This window comes from Silene latifolia, chromosome 2, assembly GCF_048544455.1.
Source record: "Silene latifolia isolate original U9 population chromosome 2, ASM4854445v1, whole genome shotgun sequence".
Taxonomy (NCBI): Eukaryota; Viridiplantae; Streptophyta; class Magnoliopsida; order Caryophyllales; family Caryophyllaceae; genus Silene; species Silene latifolia.
In genome coordinates, this window is record NC_133527.1 from 6,241,043 (window position 1) to 6,268,244 (window position 27,202).

At 36.5% G+C, this 27,202-nt stretch overlaps 3 protein-coding genes and 1 non-coding gene across 4 annotated transcripts; all 4 read right to left on the reverse strand.

The window, feature by feature from the left end:
• Positions 1-8,770: 8,770 nt before the first annotated feature.
• Positions 8,771-8,842, reverse strand: TRNAM-CAU (transfer RNA methionine (anticodon CAU)). The gene has a single exon. It is a non-coding gene; the product is annotated as a tRNA-Met (tRNA).
• A 647-nt stretch (positions 8,843-9,489) lies between these two features.
• LOC141632874 (putative carboxylesterase 12) lies at positions 9,490-10,506 on the reverse strand. Its single transcript, XM_074445380.1, has one exon. It carries the CDS (start codon positions 10,504-10,506, stop codon positions 9,490-9,492), a length of 1,017 nt encoding a protein of 338 aa, XP_074301481.1.
• A 3,081-nt stretch (positions 10,507-13,587) lies between these two features.
• On the reverse strand, positions 13,588-19,099 carry LOC141642132 (uncharacterized). The gene is made up of 9 exons (XM_074450826.1): positions 18,651-19,099; positions 17,875-17,967; positions 17,687-17,791; positions 16,904-17,056; positions 15,983-16,081; positions 15,770-15,898; positions 15,117-15,296; positions 14,288-14,404; positions 13,588-14,014 (listed from the first exon to the last, which is right to left on the reverse strand). The coding sequence occupies exons 1-9, from the start codon at positions 19,029-19,031 to the stop codon at positions 13,850-13,852; spliced, it is 1,422 nt and encodes a 473-aa protein (XP_074306927.1). The 5' UTR covers positions 19,032-19,099; the 3' UTR covers positions 13,588-13,849.
• A 1,214-nt stretch (positions 19,100-20,313) lies between these two features.
• On the reverse strand, positions 20,314-26,780 carry LOC141642134 (uncharacterized). The gene is made up of 12 exons (XM_074450827.1): positions 26,415-26,780; positions 25,465-25,630; positions 24,223-24,318; positions 23,954-24,030; positions 22,825-22,904; positions 22,493-22,553; positions 22,092-22,159; positions 21,892-21,973; positions 21,523-21,615; positions 21,361-21,438; positions 21,108-21,227; positions 20,314-20,664 (listed from the first exon to the last, which is right to left on the reverse strand). The coding sequence occupies exons 1-12, from the start codon at positions 26,580-26,582 to the stop codon at positions 20,488-20,490; spliced, it is 1,266 nt and encodes a 421-aa protein (XP_074306928.1). The 5' UTR covers positions 26,583-26,780; the 3' UTR covers positions 20,314-20,487.
• Positions 26,781-27,202: the final 422 nt, after the last annotated feature.

Sequence of the window (27,202 nt, forward strand, 5' to 3'; positions counted from 1 at the left end):
CGGAGATGGGCTAAGAAAGCCACATCTCCGGCGAAAGGATTGAAGGAGAGGGAGAGAAGATGGGTGGGTGGCGGCTGAAGTGGAGCAAAGTTTGATTTTTTGGGGATTTTTTTTGGGAGAAAAGTTAGAGAGAGGATTTAGAGAGATGTAGTGATCAACGGTTGGCTGTTATTGTTGTTACTGTTACTTTCACTATTGATGCATTAATATTGATTATTTCACTACTCCTGTTGTTGTTTCTACCGCTCTCACTAATCTCGTTGATAATATTGTTACTTTTACTATTCAAATGAGTGATTACTATCATATAACTATATCCAATGTTACTACAATTCTTTTCTTTACCGACGAAATTACTTTTACTACTTAGACATGCAATTTTAAGAGGATTATATATTTATATAAATATATTACATATATGCATGAAATCAAAATCGAAAGAATTATATATTATGGAATCTAACTTGAATTATTTATAATCTACTTATTATATTTTTGTATGTTAAATAATTAACATCTCTATACATCTAATAAACTATAAAGTTTAATAAAATTTCATAGATTTTAAATTTAATATATAATTTTATGATGATAATAATTAATACCAGAATAAGTGTGCATGTTTATACTAATTATTTTTTTTATTTTAAGGAAATTAACCATTTTAATTAATTATTTTATTTTAAGGAAATTGACCATGTTTAAGAAAATTACCAAGCTTCTATATAATTTAATTTTAACCCAAACTATATAATATTTGCATTGAGATCCCTTAATCGGGTCCATCACACGGTGCTATTGATTTAAAACTATATAGTATAATTAATTTGCATAACTTTCTTTGATTACATTGAAGTCCCTTGGTTTCTGCAATTAATATATAGTACTAGTATTGGTGCCCGGCTTCGCCCGGGCTACCTCTAATTACCATTAATTTTTTTTTCATTAAATAAAATTACTTATAGTTGCATAACCTTTAAATTTATCATTAATATATTTTTTAATGACATATCCTAAAATTACGATGAAATAAATTTTGAGACAAATTCACTACTCCCGCTATTAATATTTTACTCTTATTAATGAAACAACAGTAATAACATTTCATTACTTACCCGTAATCATTGTTACTTTCACTACTCCCGCCGTAATTATTGTTACTGTCACTACTGCACCATTAATATTGATAATTTCACTACTCTCGCCGTAATTATTGTTACTTTCACTATTGCCGCATTAATATTGATTATTTCACTACTCCCGTTGTTGTTTCTACCACTTTCACTAATCTCGCTGATAATATTGTTACTTTTATTATTCAGATGAGTTATTACTATCATATAACTATATCCAATGTTACTACAATTTTTTCTTTACTGACGAAATTACTTTTACTACTTAGGCATGCAATTTTAAGAGGATTATATATTTATATTACATATATGCATTAAATCGAAAGAATTATGCAATATTATATATTATGGAATCTAACTTGAATTATTTATAACCTACTTATATTATATTTTTATATGTTAAATAATTAACATCTCTATACATCTAATAAACTATAAAGTTTAATAAAATTGCATAGATTTTATATTTAATATATAATTTTATGATGATTATAATTAATACAATAAGTGTGCATGTTTATACTAATTAATTATTTTATTTTAAGGAAATTGACCATCTTCTAGTCTCTTTGAAATTGACCATCTTAATTAATTATTTTATTTTAAGGATATTGACCATATTAATTAATTATTTTATTTTAAGGAAATTAACCATGTTTTAGTCTCTTACAAATGTTTAGGAAAATTACCAAGCTTCTATATAATTTAATTTTAACCCAAACTATATAATATTTGCATTGAGATCCCTTAATTGGGTCCATCACATGGTGCTAGTGATTTAAAACTATATAGTATAATTAATTTATATAACTTTCTTTAATTACATTGAAGTCCCTTGGTTTCTTGATTTAATATATAGTATTGATTGATTGATTGATAACGGAGATGGAAAAAGTTCATTAAATACTTATTTAATTAGCACAAATCAAGATCTACCATTTTAAGAGATTTCTTATAAAAATCATCAAAAAAAATTGGTGAAGTCAAACCAACTCCGCAAAAATCTACCATTCAAAGGATCCAAATTCCAAACCAAACAAAATTGTCTATTTCCTTGACTCACTCAACCAATTGCCTTTTTTCAGGTTTGGTTGGTGAACTATAAATTTATAGAATTTATTTTACGTATATCTTATGAGATTTATGTGATAAATAGATTAATAGTAACGCATGCACCATCGTACATTGTAGTTTTGTACCTAACTAGTTGCGGAGCTAGGAACTGAACCTAGTAGGAGCGAAAAATTTTAGCGGGACGGAAACGACAAACGAGTAATGGTCCAAGGAAACTCGAAAAAAGTTGGAAATTTTCAGCTAAAAACTTCGAAATTTCTGGGGCGAGCGCTCCTGCTAGCCCCACAGATCCACCACTATGCCTAACATAAATTGTAATATGTGGCGTGTTATAAGTTTGTAATGAAGAAATATCACCATTTTTTGAGAAAATATACTCCGTAACCATTATCTGATAAACAAGAGCTGTAAATGTATATTTTTTTTTATTATAACGATGATATTTTTTTCGTCACAATTTAACAAAATTGCTATATCACGCCCCCTGTTTTACTTGTTACGCCCCCTACTTTTTCATTTATTCCTATTTTACCCTTGGACTATTTAATTAATTAAAGGAAAAAATATTTCTCGTTTTATAGTTTATGGTTTTCGGAGACGGGTTTTACAAAATTATAATCGGAGACGTTTTTTAAATTATTGTTTTATAATTATTGGATTTTGGTAATATCTTTTACAATAACTAATAACTGTATAATAGTAAATGATTTTTGTTGAACTTTTCATTTTTGATTTAAGTACCGCTTTGTCGTAACTGAGTTTGGGGCGATTTTTAGAGTAATTAATTTAATATGTACCCGGTCTTAAAAAGACATATTTTCCACCAACTATTGCAATTACTTTAACTATTAAAAAAAAAAAAAAAAATGTGGTCTTGTCTTGTGAATTACAAGACGCGGCCATGGTGGTGTCATGTGAATTACAAGACGGTGCCATGGCCATGTCGTGTGGTTTACACGACAGAACCATGGGTGTGTCATGTGGTTTACATGACAGGTCCATGGCCATGTCTTGTAAGCCACATGACAATGCCATGGCCGTGTCTTGTAATTCACACGACATGTCCTTGACCATGTCTTGTAATCCACATGACGGGTCCTTGGCTGTGTCTTGTAAGCTACATGACGAGGTCAATTTTCGTATTTTTTTAAATCGTGTTATGTGTGCCGCTAAATTTTATTTTTATTTTTTAAAGCTTGTAATCATTATTCTTGAAACGATATAATTTTTTCATTCATTCATTCAAGACGATTTTTTGTAACGATTTAATATCGTCTTGAATGGATGAGTACGATTTAATTTTATTTAATTTTGTAAAAAACCTTTTCCAAAAATCATAAAATAAAAAACTAGAAATATTTTAGTTAACTAAATACATAGTTTGAGGGTAAAATAGGAATAAATGAAAAAATAGGGGACGTAACAAGTAAAACAGGGGGCGTGATATAGCAAATCCCGTCCATCACACGACAGACCAACCATATAAACTAATAAGTGTACTTGAATTGTGTTTATTAATGTCCTTTTTTTATGGTAAGGTTCACGTTATATTGTTGTACATATTTATGGAAAGTGGTCACCACGTATTATGTGTTTTCTTTCTTCTCTTTTCACCTTTTTCACTTTTTTTTTTGGGTTTGTTTGCGTCAATTATTAATCATAAATTTTCATTAAAAACGGCCATTTTTTGTTACTTTAAAAAGATTTCTCACAAGCTGTAACTGGGAGAGTAAGTGGGGAAGGATCTCACAAGCGAGACTTATTGATTATTAATAAAATAAATAAATCTAATACTACACATATTAATTTTTTTTTGGACGGAATGAACATAGTATATTAACTACAAAAGGGGTTCAAATACATCACGGGGGAGGGTCGGGACTTAGTGTCGTACAAGCCGAAATAAAATCCGAATTACAATAATCAATTACAAAAGAAGGGGCATGAGCTCAAACATAGGCTCCATTGCGAGAGTTAGTGTCTTTAAGAGCAAACTTAGCTATAGCATCCGCTACTTTGTTGGCGCTTCTTTTCTCAAATACAAGCTTCAAATGGGATGAGTCTTTTAATTGTTCCCTACACTCAATCAAAATGTTAGCAAAGGGGCCACAAGGTAAATGAAGACTCGTAATGACATTGACCGCATTAAGACAATCCGAGGCAATCACAAATTTACTTGTTGACTGAGACGCAAAACGCAACCCTTCTCTAATCGCAAGCACCTCACAAATAAAGGGGGAAGGGGCAGCCAGTTTAATGGCCCATCCTCTAACCCAAGACCCAATACTATTCCTAGTGACACACCCGATACTAGTAACGGAGGAATAAGGAGAGAATGCCGCATCAACGTTGATTTTAAACCAATCGCACGGCGCGGGGGGGGGGGGGCAGCTACGCAAGCATAAGGCGTAAGTAGGACAAACTAAAGAGGAGGAAGGGTGGGTGTGGCCGTTAGCAGCAGCCCAGGAAGAAGCTTGGGAGGAAATATTCTCACCAAGGCGAGAGCAAGGGGGGTTTGAACTAGGCGAGAAAACAGAGGTGCAGGGGTCAGTCCAAAGACGCCAAGTAATAAAGGAGAAGAGGGTGATCGAAGAGGACTAGAGGAGTCAGGCGTGGTGCAATTAGAGTGCAGCCACGGTTGAAGGTCAAGAGAGAAGAAGGAATTTTTTACTTTAAAGTAAGACCATACCGCGCTCGCTCGACTACAATCTCGGAGAATATGAAGGGAGGACTCGGGGATGGAGGGGTTCTCACAAAGGTTGCAGCGGGGGGAGGGAAGGATGGACCGAGAATGAAGGGTGGAGTTGTGTGGTAGTTTATCCCACCACACCAACCAGAGAAACAATTTGATCCTGGGTTGGGTAGGCAAGTCCCATAACCAGAGGAGGTCAAGGGTGAAAGGGGGAGGGGGGGGGAGGGGGGAGGGGAAGGAACAGATAGAGAAGCATAGCACGATCCCAGGGAGAATTTATCTTTTGGAGCAAGGGAGGTAGTAAGGATATCCTTCCTATTCGAGGAGGGAAGAGGGAGGGCAATGATAGTACTAAGGATAGAGTCGGGTAGAAGAAAGTCAAGGGAACTGAGGTTCCACTGGTTATTCAGGATGAAAGAGCACAAATTAGCCTTTTGGGAAGAAAAGTTCAAGGGTCCCGAGATGAGGCTTCTTAGAGGTCCAAGGGTAGACCAATAATCATTCCACAGACTGATGGTGGACCCGTCTCCAATAGACCAGACGAGGTGATGTTGGAGGATAGGCCAGCCGACACCCACATTTTTCCAGATATGGGAGCCCGATCTAAAGGGAGTGGGAGAAGAGGTGAGGTACTTGCTTTTGATGGCCAAGGCAGAGATGGAGGTTTTGTCAAAAAGGAGTTTCCAACTAAGTTTAGCAGAGAATGCTTCATTCAGAAGGCGAGAGGCTTTGATACCTAGACCACCCGAAGCCATGGGAAGAGTGACCAGATCCCAGTTTGAGAGGAGGAGTGACTGGACCAGAGGAAAGAACGAGTGATTTTATCAATATCACGAAGAATGGAGGACGGGAGGCGAATGCATTGCATGGAGTGCGAAGGTATGGCATTAAGAGTTGACTTGATTAAGCAAAGTCGGCCAGCTCGAGAAAGAAATCTAGTCTTCCAGCATGCAAGCTTAGATTGGATGGCCTCGACAATGTGGTGGAGGTTAGCCCTCGTGGGTTTTTTAAAGGTAAGAGGAAAGCCAAGGTAAGTTCCCAGGTTATTAGTACACTTGATGCCAAGGGAGGTTTCAAACATACTAATATTATCCGAAGGCGTGTGTTTGGAGAAAATCAATTAACTCTTGAGGCGGTTAATCTTCTGACCCGAAGCCGCGCAGAAAGAAAGGAGGGTATCTTGGAGAGCACAAAGGTTTTGTTGGGAAGCCCGACCAAAAAGGAGGATATCATCTGCAAAGAGGAGGTGGGAGAAGGCCACTCCACCCTTACCAAGGGGAAAGGGGCACCAGTCAAGATCGGCACAAGATTGGTGAATGAGAGAAGAGAGGGCTTCCATGCAAATGATAAAAATGTAAGGAGAAAGTGGGTCCCCTTGTCTAATTCCCCTCGAAGGAAGTAAAGCAGGGGAAGGAGAACCATTGAAGATAACGTGAGAAGAGGGGGTGGTTACACAACTTATAATAAGGGATATGGTGTCATAGTCGATACGAACTTGGATAAGGCACGAGTGAATGAAGTCCCATTCAAGGCGGTCAAAGGCCTTTTCAAGGTCAAGTTTGAGGGCAAACCATCTGTTCTTGCTTTTGGAGGTATGCATGGAGTGGAGGATTTCCGAGGCAACGATGAAGTTAGAGTCGGTGCCTCTCCCAGGGATTGAGCTTCCTTGGTTAGGGGAGATGATATTGCACATAAGAGGTTTTAGGCGGTTGACAATAATTTTGATGACCATCTTATAGGTAGTGTTACAGAGGCTTATGGGTCTGAAATTATTGATGGATTAAGGGGAGGGAGTCTTGGGAATGAGAGAAATATGAGTTGAGTTGCCGTTGTGGGGAATGCTCTTAGAAGCGAAGATATGTTGGATGAAGGGAACAAGGTCATGTTTGAGAATGAGCCAGCACTTCTTAAAAAAACCCGCATGAAACCTATATGGGCCAGGGGCTTTACAAGAGCCGAGGGAGAAAAGACTAGTGCGGATTTCATCCTCACACGGGATAAAAAAGGAGGTGATGGGGCAGGAGCTCGAGGGACGGGTACGGTCCACAAGGTTTTTTTCCGAGGTGTAAAGGTTTTGGAAGAAATTGGTGATATGCTTGACAAGGGCATCATGCCCAGAAATGACATGACCGACATTATCAGTGAGAGAGTTGATGCGGTTTCTATTTCTCCTAAGGGTCATAGATTTTTGGAAGAAGGAGGTATTACGATCACCATCGGCAAGCCAGTTAAGACGGGCTCAGTCCTTCCAATAAGAGTGTTCAAGGTCAAGAATGCGGTTCAGGTCAGAGGAAAGAGAATCGTTGAGATCAAGTAGGAAGCTTGACTGGGGGTGGATACAAAGCTCCTTTTGAATGCCAAGGAGTCTGGCATTATGGGAATTCCTGGTCTTATTCAAATTACCAAAAGTACGTCGGGCCCAAACACTAAGGATACCACTAAGGGAGGAGAGCTTAGTTGTAACACAGCCAAGAGTGGTAGGCCACGTGGTGGAGACAAGGGGGAGGAAGGAAGGGTCAGACAACCACAAAGATTCAAATTTGAAAGTCTTTGGAGCGGGGATGGTCGCGAGGGTGGATCTAAGCATAATGGGGCAATGGTTCGAGGAAAGGCGAGTGAGGTGATAATTATGGGAATTGGGATAGTGGTCAAGCCAAGGTTGGTTAACCCACACCCTGTCGAGGCGCTCAAGAATAGGATTGGTGCGTCTGCGGTTAGTCCAAGTAAATTTGGGTCCGGAGAACCCAATATCAATCAAATTACAAGTATCCATAGTGGTCCTAAACAGATTAGTTCTGTTGGGCTTAATCCCGCAGCCCCCCAATTTTTCCGAAGCACAACAAACTTCATTGAAATCACCAAGGCAGACCCAAGGGGTGCTAAGGTTATGGGAGAGGGTGATAAGGTCAGTCCATAAGAGTTTACGCAAACGAAGCTTGGGTCTAGCATACACAGCCGAGAGCAGAAAAACAAAGTTGATAGAAATTACCTGGACCACCACATTGATGAGTTGAGTGCCCTTATTAAGGAGAGTCACTGGCTCATTGCCACGTCCCTCGCATTTCAGAGGACGATGATCCCTCCAGGAAGCCAACAGGGTCAAGGATCTCAAAGGAGTCAAAGGGAAGCTTATGGACAATGGTCATGGAGTTAGGAGAAGGGACTCTGGTTTCGGAAAGGATTAAAATATCAGGTTTGTGAGCATTAATCAGGTAGGAGATGTGGGTGGAGAAGGAAGGTCTTGCAATTAATTACTCCATATTTAGTTTTTTACTCCTTTGTATCAACTGTTATCTACTTTGATAGAAGGTAAACAGATAATTTTAAACAGATGACGCAATTTTTTTTTTTTTTTGACAGCGATGACGCAAAGTTTAGTACGAGTATATTGGTATTTCAAAGTGTGTCCAAAAGAGCAATTGATATTTCAGGTCATATTTTACTCCATAATATTTTCTTTGTAGTCCAATTTTCCGGAATAGCGAACATGCGAATTTAGGTACAAGGACAATTTTTAGTTCATGTGTGACATTATTTTAAATGTCTCTACTTTTGCTCACCATTCTAGCCAAGGAGCGTAAGTACGAACTCTCTAAGCCAAAAAAATCACATGTCAAGTTGAAGAAATTCATTTATAAGCTGCATTCATGAAAGCTAAAAGTCGAAAGCGATACAACAAGAGAAAGTAAAGAGAGACGATACAACTACATATCGTACTAGAGAACAACTACGGTACAGATTATAGCGTAATCAAATAATCAAATTAAAATATGGAGTAGTAAATAAAGAATGTGACGATAATTATAAACAATTCAGCAATTAAAACAAAATCAAATCCCAAAAATGTTGGCAGGAAGCATTTCTCTAGAAATATCAGAGCCAGGTTTCGATCCTGGGACCTGTGGGTTATGGGCCCACCACGCTTCCGCTGCGCCACTCTGATTTGTTGGTTCTTTTATGATCTGTTTTATATATTACCAATCACTTTGTCCACGAGAGCGCGCAGGCTATATATATACTTCAGATTGATTAGGGATTACGCAAATGGCTGAACATGCAAGACATTTTCTTTAAAATGTTTATCGATGTAATAAATTTAAATATTTTCTGTAATAGTGGGCTGTTCTTATAATATCCTTAGGGTAAATTATACTCCGTATTTGTTTTTAGAAGAAAATATAACTCGATCCCTCGTTAATTTGAGTTTGCTACAACTGCATCGGGGTGTCGTCTAATATAATATTTTCAACAATATTACAGGCAACATTTTACGCTGTTATGTTCATTGTACTTGCTAGTAAGACACCCTTAATATCATTCTAAGCTGTTATGTTCGTTGTGCTCGGCCTTTAGATGTAAAACAATCGATCAATCCTTGGATCGTAAAACATAATACTCCGTACTATAATAATACTGCAGTTGGACAATAAAACCCACCCGAGGTCCTTCAGGGATCCCAAATACGAAGGCTGTCCTTGAAATTGAAATTCTTTAATTTGAATTAGAAACCCATTTGAAAAAAAATTATTAAGAACTCGTAGATTATTTTCTGATACAATTTTGAGCAATAATGAAAACTATTGCACCTTATTAAGATGAGTTAATGAATGCAACAAACTGATCCATGAGAACAGCCGCATTAGCCGAAACAGGATCGACCAAGTGAAACAGATGATTCTCACCATGTGTTTCAACAACTTGTACATCTCCTTTCCACCCACTCTTCACCAACATTTCTTTGTAATGGAATCCCCTGTCCCTCAATTCATCTTGTTCCGCCACGAAAACTAATACCTTCTCTCCAGCCAGCTCCCCTAACTCGGGATCCATTCCCGGATTAATTAATGGATCATCCGACCCAGTACTATCCGGGTGTGCAAATTTCCACAGCATGTCGGTCATTCTTCCTGAAGTCAATCCGGTTGTTGGTTCCATTTTCTGGGGCTCCGACCCTATTCGGTCCTTACCCCAGAAAAACGGGTGGATCAACACGAGTCCTTTCAGCGCAATTTTATCGTCTGGGATAATGTTATCAGTGTTACTCTTGGCTAGTCGTTTAGCCATGTTATGGGCTATGTTGCCTCCAGCACTATCCCCGGCCAGGAAAACCCTGGCCGGGTCAACGTGCTGGCTGAGCCAAGGCTCAGCACCTGCAAGGCCGGATCTGACCCAATGCAATGCAGCCCACGAATCGTCGTAGGCTGCAGGAAGAGGATATTCAGGAGCTGTCCTGTAATCCACTGATACCACAATAACATTCGCCTTAGAAGATAAAACATTCAGATGACTGTGATAAACCAGAGACGATGCAGTTTCGACAACAAAGCCACCCCCGTGAATATACACCAAAAGTGGCACTTTTTCATTAGATTTTATTCCCTGTGGCTTGTACATTCGGACATAGACACCCGTCTCAGACGAGACAACAACGTCTTTCGATTCCACACCGGTGAGTCCATCAATGGATGGTGGGACTGTCAAATGGCCTAAGAACTTTTGAACTCTTCCGTCTTTGTAGACTACTAAGAGTGGCCTAAAATCATGGAGTATATCTTCTTGGTTAACATTTCCAATTGCTTTCATTAATTCTTTCATCATTTCTTCCATCTTTGTAGAAATACTATGTTAATTTTCTGTTACTCTCTTGGTATTGTCATGTTATGGTATCTTATTTATAGGTCCAACCTAATCTGTCTACGCATACAATAATATAAAAAGGGTAGAATTAAGCGTAACTTTGATGAAAATATAGCAAGACAAAGGACTTACAAGGTGTGATCAATGAATTAATAGTAAGGCATGTACCATGATACATTTGACCTATAGTTTGGTCTCGCATGTGACATGTTACAAATTGTTACAGAAAAATATAACTATTTTATGATAAAAATTGATCATTTACTAATTCTTATTTGTTATATAATATTTATATTTTATTATAAAAATACACATCTCCGTTAAAGACTGGTAACACGTCACACATAAGAATGGGTAGTAATATAGTATCTATTTATGTTTGGTCAATGAACTATAATTATACAGAGGTATTTATTTATGTAGGCATGTACTCCCTCCATTCAACTTCATTTTGTGCATGTTTCTCTTTTGCACACTATTCATAAACGGACATTCAATTTCAATTTTTTCTCGATACATAAGTTAAAATATATTCATGTGAGATCTTATTTGATTCGTCTTTATGAGTACATTAAAAATATCTTTTATAATTTTTGCAAATAGGTAACTAAAGATATTTACCACGTAAAAATAACGTTGTCAAACGTGATAAAGCAAATATATAAAGTGGAGTTGAATGAAAGGAGTACATTATTAAGTGTCTCTACTCTACTTTTGCTCTCCATTCTAGCAAAGGAGCGTAAGTAGGGCTGAGCAAAATAAACCGAAACCGAACCGATAACCGAATTAAGAAACCTGATAATTCGGTTTTTTTCCGGTTCGGTGCCCGAACCGGTTTTTTTTTGGGGGAAATTCGGTTCGGTTTCGGGTCCTAAAAAAGCAAAACCGGTTTACTTTTTTTTCGAAAAAAAACAATAAGAAAACGACTTAAAATAAACAAAGATGTGTGATTTGGTTGAATTACTGGGGATGCACGAAGGTTTACGTAGGAATTTAAGAGTTAGGATGGAGAGGTGGGTTGAAAAGCGTCAATTTGGGGTAAAAAAAAGTTAAAACCGGTTTATAAATTCGGATCCGGTAACCGGTTTTCGGATCCGGTTTTTAAATTGCTAGAAAAACGGTTAAGCGGTTTAAAACCGGGGCGGTTTTAGTTTGGGAAAAAACCTGTTTTTGAAAACCGGTAACCGAACCGGTACCGGTTTTGCTCACCCCTAAGCGTAAGTACGAACTCTCTAAGCGAAAAAAACACGTGGGGTTGAAGAAATTCATTCATAAGCTGCATTCATGAAAGCTGCCTTTTCAAGGAAAAATGGTAAAAATTAAAGGAAACCCGTTGAAAATGTCTTAGTTTGGTCGTAGTTTAATGAAAGGGGACGATAATTATAAACAATTCAGCAATTAAAAACAAAAACAAATCCCAAAAAAAGTTGGCATGAAGCATTTCTCTAGAAATATCAGAGCCAGGTTTCGATCCTCGGACCTGTGGGTTATGGGCCCACCACGCTTCCGCTGCGCCACTCTGATTTGTTGATTCTTTTACGAGTTGATCTATATATTTGTACGATAAACTCTTCATACACGAAATCCCACAAATTAATTAATCCCCACTAAACTAAAAGAATAAGAAAACTCAATTTTTTCCCGCCTAAATGCATTCTCCTATAAATGGGCCTATTTTTTTTGTTATCTTACTTCACTACAATTCAATACATTAGTGGGCCAACGAAATTCAATGTGTAAGTATAATTTTTCCTGTAAAACAAGAAACTCGGTGGCCCCTAAACATTGATATTTTATATTAATATTATCTTAATTAATAATAATAGAATTTCTATAACTATTTGCGCAATCTTTGGCACAAATAAAATATTCAGTATCCTATATTTCTATACACAGAAAAGTTCTAACTCCAAACACTATAGTGTAACACTATAGTGTTTGTATAAAGTATAATATAGATTATAGAGTATAATTAATACAAATAAAATCTCCAAAATTTTATGATGTATAAATAATTTTGATGTATAAATTAATTTTGCCATTTTAAATAACGTATAAAAATTACCTATGATGTATAAATAAATTTTGACATTGAAACTGAGTTTGATTAAAGCTAAGTAAAAAACCAAGTGATTATATAAATAAAACGTGTCAACTTCGCTCATTTTAATCTTTCCATCTTATACAACTGTACAAGCTAACATGTTTTAATGTCCAATATAAAAATGTGATATTATTATTGTTATTTTGTGCTTTTTTATATATTCTTTTCATAAAAAGATCTAGGATGTTATCATTATTTTTAATAATAAAAATAGGTTCATACAAAAATAAATTAATATAAAATTCCTTTGAATAATAAACTTTTTTTTTATAATATTAATAACATTATAATCGGTACATCACAACATACTATTATAACTACAACATACTATTATAACTACAACTCATTTATGTGAAAATTAAAGCTCAATTAATATAATCCTTTCAAATGCCGTGCTTTAGCACGGGATCTCAACTAGTTAGGATTACTGGATTAGACAAATTGGCTGAACAGCGATATGATGACAATTTATGGAACATAATTATACAAATTTTACATGCAAGACATTTTCTTTAAAATGTGTATCGATTTAATAAATTTAAATATTTTTCTGTAATAATGTAACTCGATCACTCGTTAATTTGAGTTGCTACAACTGCATCGAGGTGTCGTCTAATATAGTATTTTCAAGTTTCAACAGTATTACAAAAATGTTATAGAAAAAAACTCATTTCATATTTCATATATTCTTAACAATCCTGAGAGTGTTCAATTATGACATTTTCAACATTCTCAAAACGGCGTTTATTCAGCACGACATTCAGTAATTAGCTCTAGATGATGGCCGAACAGCCATGAGACATAAACAAGACTGGAGAATGCACAACGGAACTGTCGCAGAAGCGGGAAAGCTTAAGCCTCTAGCATTCGAGAAAGTAGTTCCGAATTAGTCATCCCTTTAAAAGAGGGTTAATTAGGACTTGAGAAAGATAAATGAGACAAGCAGATTGACAAACCTGGCTTTGCAGCAACACATTAGTGAAAATCAATATAAGTCGGTACATCAAATACATAGATATTCGGAAGAAAGCCGGCATGAATGCAGTATAAAATACAGTACTACTGAACTGAAAATACAGGCAACATTTTAGCCTAATGTAATTAAATTTTCAACCTACATTTACAAAGAAACAATTCTACAATGTGCATGACCATAAATAAACAAGGGAAAAATAAACTCGAGGAAAAAGGCATCGTGTGAAGAAGAAACTAGCTACTTGGAAGAGCCCTCAATTTGTTTGCAACATATAACAGGTGACTGATGTTTGATGCAGGGTAGTTTTGTAGCAACTTGAGATTGGATGTAAAATCTCCTGCCAGCAGCCGTCTTCGAATAAGAATGAGCATCGCACAGCAGATTCGTAGCAATGTTTCCTGCAAGCCCACAAACTTCATCAATAATCAAAACGAATAACTTTTGTGCCCTTAAAACCCCGATTCAAGCCAAGATAGGGCATGAATGACATAGCAACATGTCAAAGACAATATCTTTAGGCTATTGATTTTCATTAGAAAAGAAAGCGTGCGGTAAGCCGTCTTTTATATCCCTCTATGTCGTAATGTTCAATGTGCATGGCTTTCAGATGTAAAATCAACCAATCCCTGGATCATAAACATAATATACATCAAGTACACTATAAAACCCACCTGAGGTCCTTCAGGATCACTTAACAAAGTATCCCAAATACGAAGGCTGTCCGTGAAGCTGAACTCTTGAGTCAATAAAAGAGTTATCCATCTAAATGCATAAAACTGAGGATTAACCTGATGGCCAAAGGGAGAGAAGTTAGGAAGAGAAAGCAGTTAAACACTCACAAACAGAGGTTTAGCATTCTGAATTAAAGCACACAGTATATGTGACTAAAAACATGTGGTTTTGGTCTGGCATGTGTAAATTAGAACAAAAGGCAGGTGAGAGATTCACAAGCAACGAGAACTTGGCACTAGGTTGATGGTTGAGCATCGTTTATTACAATTCTAGGTCAAACATTTATAAACCTCACGACATGATGTTCCAAAAGTCATTTCACACAAATTCCCACTCCCTCCATTCATTTTGATTCACTGAAGTTCATGTGTCACAAGTTTCAAATAAATAGGCGAGTGAGAAGGCAATATATATGTCAAATCAATTGAAAATGTAATTAAAATCAAGTGGATGGACATGTAATCCATACTTCTGAAATGGTATATTGTCTTTTTATACTCAAAATTTACCAAAAAGAGGAAACGTAATGAATAGGTTTGAATGGCCTAAGAAGAAAATGTCGTGAATCCAAATGACTATGGAGGGAATATATGCCATACAATTCCATCCTATTGTTCAATATTCTATAACCTTATCCAACAATGCTTCCTATACGTGCAATGCAAGTTAAGATTACCATACTGCAGAGGGCTAAGCAATAACAAGAAGCAGATAGTTTAAGACATTAAGAGATCTAGGGAAAGTGGAAAAACTTGAAGAAGTATTTACTTTGCATGTGACCTCCAAATGACGCCAAAGCTCTTCGTCGTGTTCCTTTAACAATAAAGACAACTTTGTGATTGTGGAACGAATTCCAACAACGCTATTGTCAAGTTGCTGACAGAAATTATCACGGAATCCACTAAGCAAATCAACGAAACAGAAGAAGGTATCTGCTTCAACGGCACCCTGCAAAAAAAAAATGGGAATGTTCACCCAGCTGTCAGAAGAGAGACTCACCAACCCAAGAACATCGCAAACTCCAAAATGACGGGTAAAAAGAAAAATGGGAAAAACAAAGAAAGACCGAAGGAGAGATTGAAAATTTTAGGGAGGGCAAATATGGCGATAGAGTAACTTCTGGAAAAAGGAAAAAAAAAATCCTTCCACCACTTACTCTCTCTTGGTGCACCACTTTTTACTTAAACGCAAGAACCAGGTAACCGGATTTGCACGAGTACCTTGACAAACGCGAATCGCTAAGAGCGAATTTTATCATGTCACTTACTAAAAATACATATAACACACATTTGATGAGAGTGAATTGTGAAACGTTAAGGGCGTATTCATAGCGAATCTGGTGACCATGGCAAGAACAATAATATGCATATTGATTAAGCAAAAAAAACAATCATCAAGGCAAGCCAAAATAGCTCTATTACCGCATTCTCTGCATCCGGATCGTTTTTAAAGATATAATAAAGAGGCGCCAAAATTTCATTCATTCCTTGAACATATCTTATGCCCGGATTGAGCTTTGCAAACACTATCAATATGCTCCTCAGAGCCTCCTGTAGCAGGAAACATTATAATAAGTTTGCTAAACCAAAATGAAGGAGATAGAAGCTCAACATAATACTACAAATTAGACTAACCTGATTTGATCTTGCAGACACTGTGTCACCGCTGAAAAATAGCAAGTCCGGATGCGTTCGTTTCACATCGCGGTCAATTTGCTCTATAATCTCTGTGTCCTACGCAAAAATTATAAAATCGGTGATCTTATTCAATAGACACGTTTCTAGTGAACAATGTCTTATATAACACCAAAATCACGCAACAAAACAAAATAATCAGGGAAATTTTAATAAGGTGAGCTAGCAGGTGAGCCAAAATAAAGCACAAGCTACATAGAATTTACAGAAATTTAACGGTGTTCCGACTGTTCGTAATGAATATTTATGACATAATCTGATGATCCTGCACCAATTCTATTCTTGCTTTTATCATCAATTGTTTCTCTTGATGAAAACCAGTAGGAAAGAATCACCCACTCCTGTGAAACTTTTTTTTTTCACGCACCCATAATTACTGACAGACAATCTTACTTAATCGGTTAAAACCCACTCTCTAGTCCCTTCAAAGTTCAATTTCTTTTAGGTTTTGTTCCAGGTGAAAGCGAAAATGCTAGAAGTCACTATAGAATCTTTTACAGATTACATGGTTCAAAGTTTTTCATTGACTGGCCGCAAGGGTTTATGAAACTTATAACAATGACAGACAGCAACTTTTAGCAATCTCATATTAAAACAAGGTCTTGTCCATTGATATCATATTTAAGCCTGATATCTTGTCTACACTGTACATTAACCGTTGGTATATATTAGGAGCAAAAAAAAAAAACAATTGGACGATATGAAGAAAAAATCACTGAAATGTTGCAGTATTGCACACGACTGGAAAAGGATAAACAAAAAGACCGAATATAAAATAAGGAAATCTCATTAGCCAAGACCAGTTCAACATATTGCACATTGAAACTATATCTGATCATATGAAAACTCGGAGGAAAGTACCTTAAAAAACATATTCCAAACACTGGATTGACCGAGACTAAGAGGATGTTCGTCCTGAGTTACTTCAGATCTCGACAGTAGGCAACGGCTGTCACCCTTCAGTTCATCGTTTTCAAAGATTGCCGCCTGCTCCAATTTCCTCGTAATTTCTGACTGACCAGCCAGATCGACATTCAGATATCCAACTTCTTACAGAAGTAAGAAGATCAACAATGCTATGAAAATGTTCATGGATCAAGGACAACATACCGTTTACAACAAAGAAACATGAAAGGTTATTTATTTTAAGTCGAGAAAACAGCCAACTGTACAGCTATTTTGACATCACAAATAAGTTGTGCAAATTTGACAGATGGAGCAATCTGATGCACACTGGACAATTCATTCCTATGTTCAGTAATCCACGCAATACTATGGAGAGCAACAATTAATCCTCCTTTTTCCATTGAACCAAGGATTAACTGTTCTTTGCATTTGGAGTGTGATGGAATAGAGCAATGTGGCTTAGTAAAGTATTCATGAAGAAATAACATTTACTCGTAATTCTAGACTCAATTTCATTACAGGTCATCCCAAAATCGTCTATGTGTTCAACAAAGGACAGGCAATGTACCTCTAACCCCTTCTACCTCGTCATACATAGGAACCTTTAAGACACCGAGATAATGGATTTGCAAGCAAATAAGTAACGATGCAATCATGCAAAATGAACATATACCTATCTACACTAATCGAGTCCAATTGTCACATAATTCTAACCAAGCGAAACAAAAAGAAAAATACCGGTGACATCAAGAGATCATCTTTAAAATGCTGGTATTGTAACCTCTTCTTAGCTAATTCCGCTGGCCACATTGCTCGATCACTCGACAAATACCCTAACAAAAGCTGCATTTTCAATTCAAACACACTATTAACCTAAAAATTTACTCTATTCTTCTACTAGCTAGCGAAACCCTAGAAATAAATACCTTCCAAACAGTGGAACGAACGCCGGGAGTATCAGGAACTCCCATGGTAGCTAAACTCCTAACTTCCTTGATATTAATCACCTTCTTCGATACCTTTATTCAATCAAATCATCAATACAATTTCAACATACAATCCTAGTATCCTACTCCCTCCTTCTCAACTACTTCTTCACATATCACATCATTTTCATTCTTTCATGAGGAGAGTATTTTAATCAAACGTAAACAATCAATTGAGTCCAAAAAAAAAATAAAGTAATTATAATCAGTAAAACTTCGTATATCCGTCCCAAAAAAGTAAAAGTGTTTCCTTTTTGGAACAGATATTTTGATCAAAGGTAAACAAATGATCCCAAAATCTCATTATAGACAGGAGATATTATCTATAGTTATAAACGAGCCAAATATCCACCCATAAGTATAAGACAAGCAACAAGTTGTATGATGGAGCCCAAAAATGTCACCACTTTAAGCATATTTGACCCGTCTATCACTTTTTCAACCTGCAATCCTACTCCCTCCAGCTCAACTAATTATTTACCACATTTTCATTCTTTCGCAAGGAGAGATTTTCATCAAATGTAAAGAATCAGTTGAGTCGGAAAAAATAACAATAATAATACTCACTCCGTCTCAATCATTTGTTTACTTTTTAATCAAAGTTAAACAAATGATTGGCACGGAGGGAGTAATAAAAAAAGTAAAGTGTTTACTTTTTTTTGGGAGACGTATTTTAATAAAAGGTAAACAAATGATTCAGACGGATAATTAATTACCTGGAGAATGAGCTGAGAATGATGAGCGATATCATCGGCGACGACGACGGGGATAGAATCGGGTGATTTAGGAGGAGAAGTGGAAGTGGTACCATTGGAGTCGGGTTTGGGTTTGGGTTTGGGTCGAGGTGAGGTAGGATCGGGTCGGGTGGGGACAATGGAGCGAGTTATGGGGTGAGGTGACTCGGGGGAAGGTGAGTCGTTGTCGGATGAGGAATCGGAGGAAGGAGGTGGATCGTGGTGGTTAACGGTGGTTGTTACGGCGGAGGTGGTGGTGGAAGGTGGTGAAGGTGGTTGGGTAGTGGTGGTGGTGGTGGACCATAGAGAGGAGTTGAGCCAGTCGGGGATTTTCTTTTTGGGAGTTAAATTTGGGGTCATCATGGTTTGGAGTTTGTTAGACAGTTTGGGAGAGGAGATGATCAAGACTTCTCAATCACCTTCTAACTTTCACAATGTTTAGTTTACTCACATGGTAGTTTTTCAATGAGTCTCTTTTAAGATTGATATATTTTGGTTAACTCAGATTCGAGTTATTTAAACGATTTTTCTAAAATGTCGGGCTAAAATAATTTGTTAAAGAAAACTTGGCATTTATCATCTCAATAGAAATTAGAAAACAAGTTTTTATTCTTCAGTTTTTTTTATTTTCAGTTTTATTCTTTCGTACATGTTTTTAGATGTTAAAATGTTAACTATTGTTCTTATAAATAAAGACGGAATAATATAGGGTTGGAGAATTCAAACCTGAGATTTGGAGTATTATTTATAACTACTTTATTCTAATCGTGAGACTAAGACCGTTTTCACATGTAATTTGTGATTAATTAGGCTGAGAAAAAAATCCAATTATCCGAACTGATCTGATATCCGATCCGAATCTGATCCGAATTTTTTTATATCCCATCCGATCCGAAACCATAGTTTTCTTGTATACTTTCGAGAAAATACAATTTTATCTGATACAACTTTTTTTAATTAAAGTTTTAAATATTAGAGAAATATGTGGTATTTAAATTTTATGTTGAGAATATTGAAGTAAGAATACTAAAAAAAATCATCATGTAAGACGATGAATATGATCGTGTTTGAAACTTAATTTTAAAATAAATTCCAAAATATGGATATCCGTATCCGTTCCGATTATTTTGGATATCCAAATTATTTGGTTTGGATATGGATATCTGACTTTAGGAATTTCTAATATGGATATCCGATCTGAATTAACACTTTAGATCGAATATTCGATTCCTGCGCCTATGCCCTAATTAATACTATCATTGGTGACTTTGGTGAACATATGGATTAGATGATTGTTATTCTTCCAATTATCTCTCATTCCTTAATCATTCATAATGATAATCTATCCACTTGTATGGACTATTGCTATTGTTATAATCTCACTTCAATTATTGAATGTGTATCCAATTAAATCTTTCATGACTTGCATGGTCATCTAACCTAAGTAGTGTACAAAATACAAAATTTCATATAACACATGTAACAACATGTGATAGCAAGGGTGGAGATCTAGTGACACATTTTCCAAGTTATTTCCTTCGTCGTTGATACCGAAGATCACTTAGACTTCTTCAATTTTATTTATTTTGCTCTCTTTAAAAAAAAAAAAAAAAAGGTAACTGAGTGCAACTATGCAAGTGAATACTACGGATTTGAGTCATCGTTTAAATTAACAAAATCGAGATGACAAAGTAACAAAGTAGAAACTGGGAAACATAAATTACAGCACAAAAGATCTGTATTTTCGTTTGTTTTTGGCTTTTCTGGTGCCTAAGGAAAGAGATCTTTCAGTTCTTCACATTATAGGTTGAAGTCGTAATCATAGAATACCAAAATGAGGATTCTCAATGGCTGATTGCAATTCTTTGCCAGCTGAATTCATTACTGCAATATCGACTTTGTTTCTTGGCATAAATAAGAATTCGCCATCTTCACTTTTCTCGAATCCACATAGCTCGAGAAATTCAATACCGCCTTTCAATCCCCCAACTCTATCCTGGAATGTAAAATTGGTGTGAATAGAAGCTACGGAGTAAAGAGATACGGAGTATATCATAAAAACATGTAAGAGCAATTCATTCCATTCCATCTATGATTAAATCTTTAAATGTGGGTACTTGGATACATGAAGATGTGTGTTGGTCTCACAAATTGACATATGGGGGGTTCATAATAAGGTTATCATAAGACTGGCCCAAATAATAGGATGATGTTATATTTCAGTTTGGCGATTTTTTTTTTTTTGGTACAACGGGCAGGTCTCAGCTATATTAGCATGACCGTCTCATTATTTAAATGAAAATAATTGAATATCACTGCGCAACTAGTTTGGTCTCAAAGTTCTACAGTCTTGTACAAGATTCAATTGGGGTGTCAAAATGAATGCGCACAGTCGGCCTAATGTGTAACCTTTTCGAGCATACTTTGATAAATCATTACCTGAAAAGCCTGATTAGTGAGTCTAATTTTCCTGAATTTCTCCTCATCGGGATTCTTCACCACATTTCCTGCATATGTAAAAAGTGTCTGGAATGCTTTCTTTACTCTCGCATCGTCATCCTGGATCAAATCAACGCACCAGTATAAATAAAAGATTGTTGTGAAGTTGTGAACATCAGCTTAGTTGCTCAGATGAAAGTGAAGTATGTAAGGTATCCAAATGAAACAAAATGTATGTCAGATCAAAATTCACCTGGTGATTCTTTTTTAGTGATCGAAGGCATTCTCTCATTTTTTCTGCCTTTGTAACAGCCTTTACAGGCAGTCCCATCTGAGATCATTAAAGAAAACGTTAAAAACGAACAATTCGACTGTAATATCTATTAACAAGATTGTCCTTCTACCAAGTTTCTACCTTTTTTTCCAAAGTGGGTTCAGAAGGTTTAGGAGCCGGTTTGGAAGAAGCAGGGTCTACTTCAGGTAACCCTAGTTTCCGCCTTCTTTCAGCCTGCAAAAACCGAGAAAAACAAAATTGTCTAAATTTTATCCAAGAAAATTTATGACAATAGCTTGTACTTGGTTATTCAATGCTGCGTAGGTCCGTAGATGTAAATCAATGAATGTAGTTTGCGGACCATAGCAGCAATACACGTCAAAAAAGTGGAAACATGGTGGTCACAAACTTTAATGTATTCGTAAGCGTATTCCCCAACATTGTAGAGAGAAAACTTATGATCATGACCTCCCTGTCCAACTATCTTCAGCTACAAGTAAAAGAACGAACCTTGTCTTCTTCAAGTTTCTGACGTATTTTTTCCAAGGCTCTTTTCTCTTCTTCTTTCTCCGCCTTCCGTAGGGCAATTATACTGCCAAATCAAAAATGTAGTACCATTGACACAGTTACGTACAAAAAAGAAACTTTTATGAAGCAGAAATGAAAATTAGAATTCAATTTCAGATAGAATGAATGAAGACATCACAGACCGCTTTCTCTCATTGTCTTCTTCAATACGCTTTGCCTCGAGAAGTTCCTTGCCAATCCGGATCCTCTCCTACAGAAACTCCAAAAGAATTTCAGTAATTTTATCATTGAAGAATGAAGATCCTTGAGCTTCAACTATATCATCACGAACAATAATTTTTCATCGAATTCATAATATGTCAGCCTAACCTTTTTTTGTACTTCATACAGAAGGTCCTCCTATAATTCTAATTGACTGAGTAGTCAGCTAAGTAAAGATTCCTATATCATCTATAGCATTATAAACCCCTTAACCACTTAGTGAAACAAGCAAGCAGATGTTGCGTGACCAACAGCCGAACTTTAAGAACCATATGTAAAATGAAAGAATTTCACTTGTTACTTTCTAATTTAATCACTGTACCTTTTCTCTCTCTCTTTCCAGCCTCTTTTCTTCCTCTTCCTTCTTCTTACGAGCTCGCTCTCTAATAGTATTCAAAAGATAATGTTAAAGAATACAAAAGCACAAATTGACCATAGCAGTTAAGAGGAGACGAGTAAAATAACAAAACACTACAACAATCCACATCAAACAATCAGACACTACACCAATTCACCTTCACTTAATTGTGATGAAAATTGGAAAATGAGATATGATACTAATTATCTTTCCTTTTTACTCAGGATGGAAGGGGAGAGGAGAGCAAATCTAATTATAACAAAGAAAAGAAAAAAAACATGGAACTAAATAGGCACCTTAGCTCCAGGAACTTCTGCTTCTTTTCTTCTTCAGTTAAAGAAGGTTTGGGAGGCTCGTTTTTGGCACTGGCAGGAACCTGGTGAGTGACAACAAGTCCAAAGACAGCTATGAGTAACAAACAAAGTAACTAGCTTTACTATTGTGAAGAAACATACAATCCAAGCCAAAGGATGAAGAAAGTACTAAGTAAATTACAAAGATTCTTCAAATGTTATGGACATAATGACATATCTTCAATGGGAAATGCCAATAAATTGTAACATACAGACGGAATTATTACACCAAGAGATGCAAGTGAGGAGCAATCATATTTAAAATAATAGAAAATTTTCGTGAAGATGCTACTGTCATGAATAATCTCCCTTATGGTGAGTCACGTGTATAAAACGAACTTCAGAATTAGTCCTGATCTAATAATTTATTTTAGAGGCTCAAAAAGTTTGATTTCAGGACCAAGGGTTTTGAATTATATATGAGATCCTAACATCATTCTCAATTACCACTGAAACTAACTAGATTACACCATTATTTCAGATCACCATATGTATTCAATACCCTCTTATCCATATCTAGCTCCACACACCACTTTCATTGTTTACACATCACAGGTAGATTGGTGAATTCTCTAAGTTGGTAAGAGACGAGGATCCAACTGCTCAGTGCTCAATAGTCAATACAACGGATCTATTAAATTATACTCTTACTGATAAATATGCAATCATATCACATCTCAACTAGCCACTGGGCCTGCCAATTTCAAGGATTTCAAGGGTTTGGTTACATGTTCATAGTGATAAAATGAGCGCTTGAGGCACCGCAAAGATTTTTTTTTCAGGCACCATCTGCGTTAAGGGACTAAAAACTCAAAAGAGTTGAGAAATATACTCAATCATTCACAATAACAGACGAATGTGACAATTCTGCACATTGTTCGATGACAAAGTGCACCAAGAAGGTAACAAGTAGTATGTGACTATATAAGTTGTATGGAAAGAGAGAAGCTGGACATTGAAAATCCCATCTTTCTCTGATACAGAGGTTATTAATCCCCTTGTAAAGCATAAGCATGGAAAAATAATAGTCTGGGTGGGAAGAAGTTGCTACAGTAGCTAAAAGGAAGTGTACCATGGGCATCTCATCAATATCTGGATCATTCTCATGTTCAACTATCCAATTGACTGCAGCCTCGAGGCTAGCATTACCTGAAAACAAAAGGTTCTGATGCAAGGTTACAGAAGTCGACTAAACAACAAACAACTGTCCGCCCGAACCCAAGGATGGTAGGGAAATATTAGCAAATTTTTAACCATGCAAAACTTAACTCCAATCAACTTTCCAATGTACACTTGCCAGATGATAATCATGTGAACAGTAAGATACGTCAGCAACTTTACCTGAGTAATGAAGAGCGCGAGTGGACCGTGCTGTTGAAAATCCCATTCCTTCAAGCTCCTCAACTAACTTCTTATCAACCTCGGGGACAACCATTTCTGAAACCAACAAATGACTTGAGAAAGATGACACCATAATTATCAACTTAAATAGACACGGAAGCCCAATGCATGATGTCTAAAATCTAAGTATATGTAAGTAGTCAGACAGCTCACAGAAACAAGAGAAAACATGGTGATGTAATAGTTTCACTGTTGCAGTACTTTATACCAAATAATTGAGTGACAGAAGTTGTCATCCTTGTCCTGTTTCATAACTTAAAAATGAACACCACAAATAATGAAATCAAAACCTGCGAATTGACCAAGATGAAAACTTTCAAGTTGCCTTAACCATAATTCATTATTAGAGTAATTCTTTTTGAGTAATGTATTTTCTTAATTCCTTATCAATATACGATCACTCTTAGTTTGAAGAAGCGCAAGGCGCTAAGGGGCTGAGGCAATGATGTGCAAGGCCCAAGGCGAAAGCGCGCGTCTTTTAGACGCAAGGCGCCTTATTTTTGGAACTTTATTTCATTTCCCAAATAAAATTTTGGGCAACAATACCCTCTTTAGGAGTGTCCAAATTGACTAACATCTAAAGGAGCAAAATTTAGGAATAATGGGGTAAAGAAAAAGCATATTTAAAGATTTAGATGTACTAATGAACCTCGCTACGTGAGCCTTATCTAAAAGGCACACCTAAAGTGCACCAAGGCGTTTTCGATAGTGCCTCATCCAAGGCGCGCCTTTTCCAAATAAGCAATCACTTGGTGACAACATCCAGTAAAAAACTTAATGTCAATGTCAACTTCAAGTAAGCACAAGACGACAATAGCATGATACGACCAGTCTACCACATGTCACTTGTAAGAAGAAATTAAGCAATCTGCACAAAGTTATAAACTTTAAGCATCTCTAAAAGTCTCATTACTAGATAATCGACCAAAATCGATGAGCACAGATCACAATCTTAAAAGCCGCACCCTAAGTCTCAACTTTTATATTAACTAACCACTAATATGAAGCTAATCATATTGTAACATTTCCATTAAGTTTTTATACACCTTAAAGAAACTTTCATTAATTTATACACCTAACCAATTCAATCAATCAACTCGACTTAGTCCAAAGTCCATGATTAAATCAAAAGTAGCGCCTTTTGCAATGAAAAAAATCTAATAAAAATTCAGAATGTAGCACCTTCGGAAGCTCCACTGCCACTTGCATCAACATCCATAGGAGCAGCGTCACCACCACCAGAACCAGCATTACTGATCGGCGATTCAAGATTAATAGGCTTAGCCGTCTCAGAAGTCTTGTCGACAAACTCCGTATGTCCTGTTCTTTTTGTATGCAAATCAGTCTCCTACAAAACATTAATACAACAACAATTTCACCTAATTAGCCAAACAAAAACCCTGACCAAAAACACATTTCAAACATCAAATACCAATTTCGTGAAATTTGTCAAGAACGTCAAACTACTGACAAGTTAGTAAGTAAATGTGTCTCCAACAAATTTAGCAGCAACAACAATTTCACCTAATTCGGCAAATCAAAAACACATCAAACAGTTAAACCCTCAAATAACTGAGAGTTTAGCACGTAAATCGGCCTCACACAGCATTTAACAGCAACAACACAATTTCGCCTATTTCAGCAAATCAAAAACACATCAAAACAGTTCAAACTTCATATTACTGAGTATTAAACACGCGAATAGGATTCGCACATCATTTAACAGCAACAAAAAAAACAATTTCGCCTGATTCAGCAAATCAAAGTCACAGCAGAACAGTTCAATCCTCAAAAAACTCAGAATTCAGCACGCAAATTGGACTCTTGCAGAGTTTAACCACGACAACAACGATTTCGCCTCATTCGGTCCATCAAAAACAGTTCAAATCTCGAATAACTGGGAATTCAGCACGCAAATCGGATTTGGACAGCATTAACCACAACAGCAACAATTTCGCCCAATCCGACAAATCAAAAACACACCAAAACAGTTCAAACCTCAAATAACTAAGAATTTAACCACAAAAATATCAACAATTTCGCCTAATTCACCAAAACATAAACCCTATCCAAATCACATCAAAAGATATCAAAATTCAAATAATTGAAGATATCAAGAGATAGAAAAGTACGGTTTTGGAGCGGCAAGGTTTGCGACAAGAAGAACAAACAAGATTAAGCACAGGTTCAGTAGATTCAGAGAAATTAGAGTGAGAAGTAAGTTCGGCATGTTCTTGAGCTTCTTCGACGGATTTCAGAAGCGCGCCACAGTCACCACATTGAAGTGATACGCCCGCCATTGTTAACGACTTGTTGAAGGTGTTCGATTTGATCGGGCGATGTGAAGAAGAAGATGGATGATCAAGGCAAGCAACCTTTGTTTATTAGGTTGGGATTTTGATTTTGTTTTGGAAAGTGGTGTGCCGTGGTGCGTCCTGACGCTTTGGGGCCCAAAGTTGTCACGACAGTCGATTATAGTCGGTATAAACGGGTCAATCAGTTTGGTTCGGTGATTTCGATCTTTTTATTATGGGTCCTGATTTTCGCAGTACACATTTACTCATCGCTGTACACTGTTAACAATTACACAAAATCTCATTGAAGACGGCACGTATCCGTCACTTTGGAGTGACGGATACCATTTCTTCTCACAAATGACCCAAATAGAGGAGAGAGGGAAGCACATGGGGTGCCCCCACCTTATCCCCCCTATCCGTTTTGTGAGTGGCAATACCCGTCACTTGTTCCGACCCGTCTTCAGCAAGACTAACTGTAACAATTATATCTCTTTCATTTCCCCTTTCATTTTTTCTTTCTAATGTCTTTCTAAAGTATTCTCTCTAATTAAACACACCTATTTTCCATTGAAAAATTAATACTGCGTTCATCAATTATTTACTTCATTGAAAATTTATTTTTA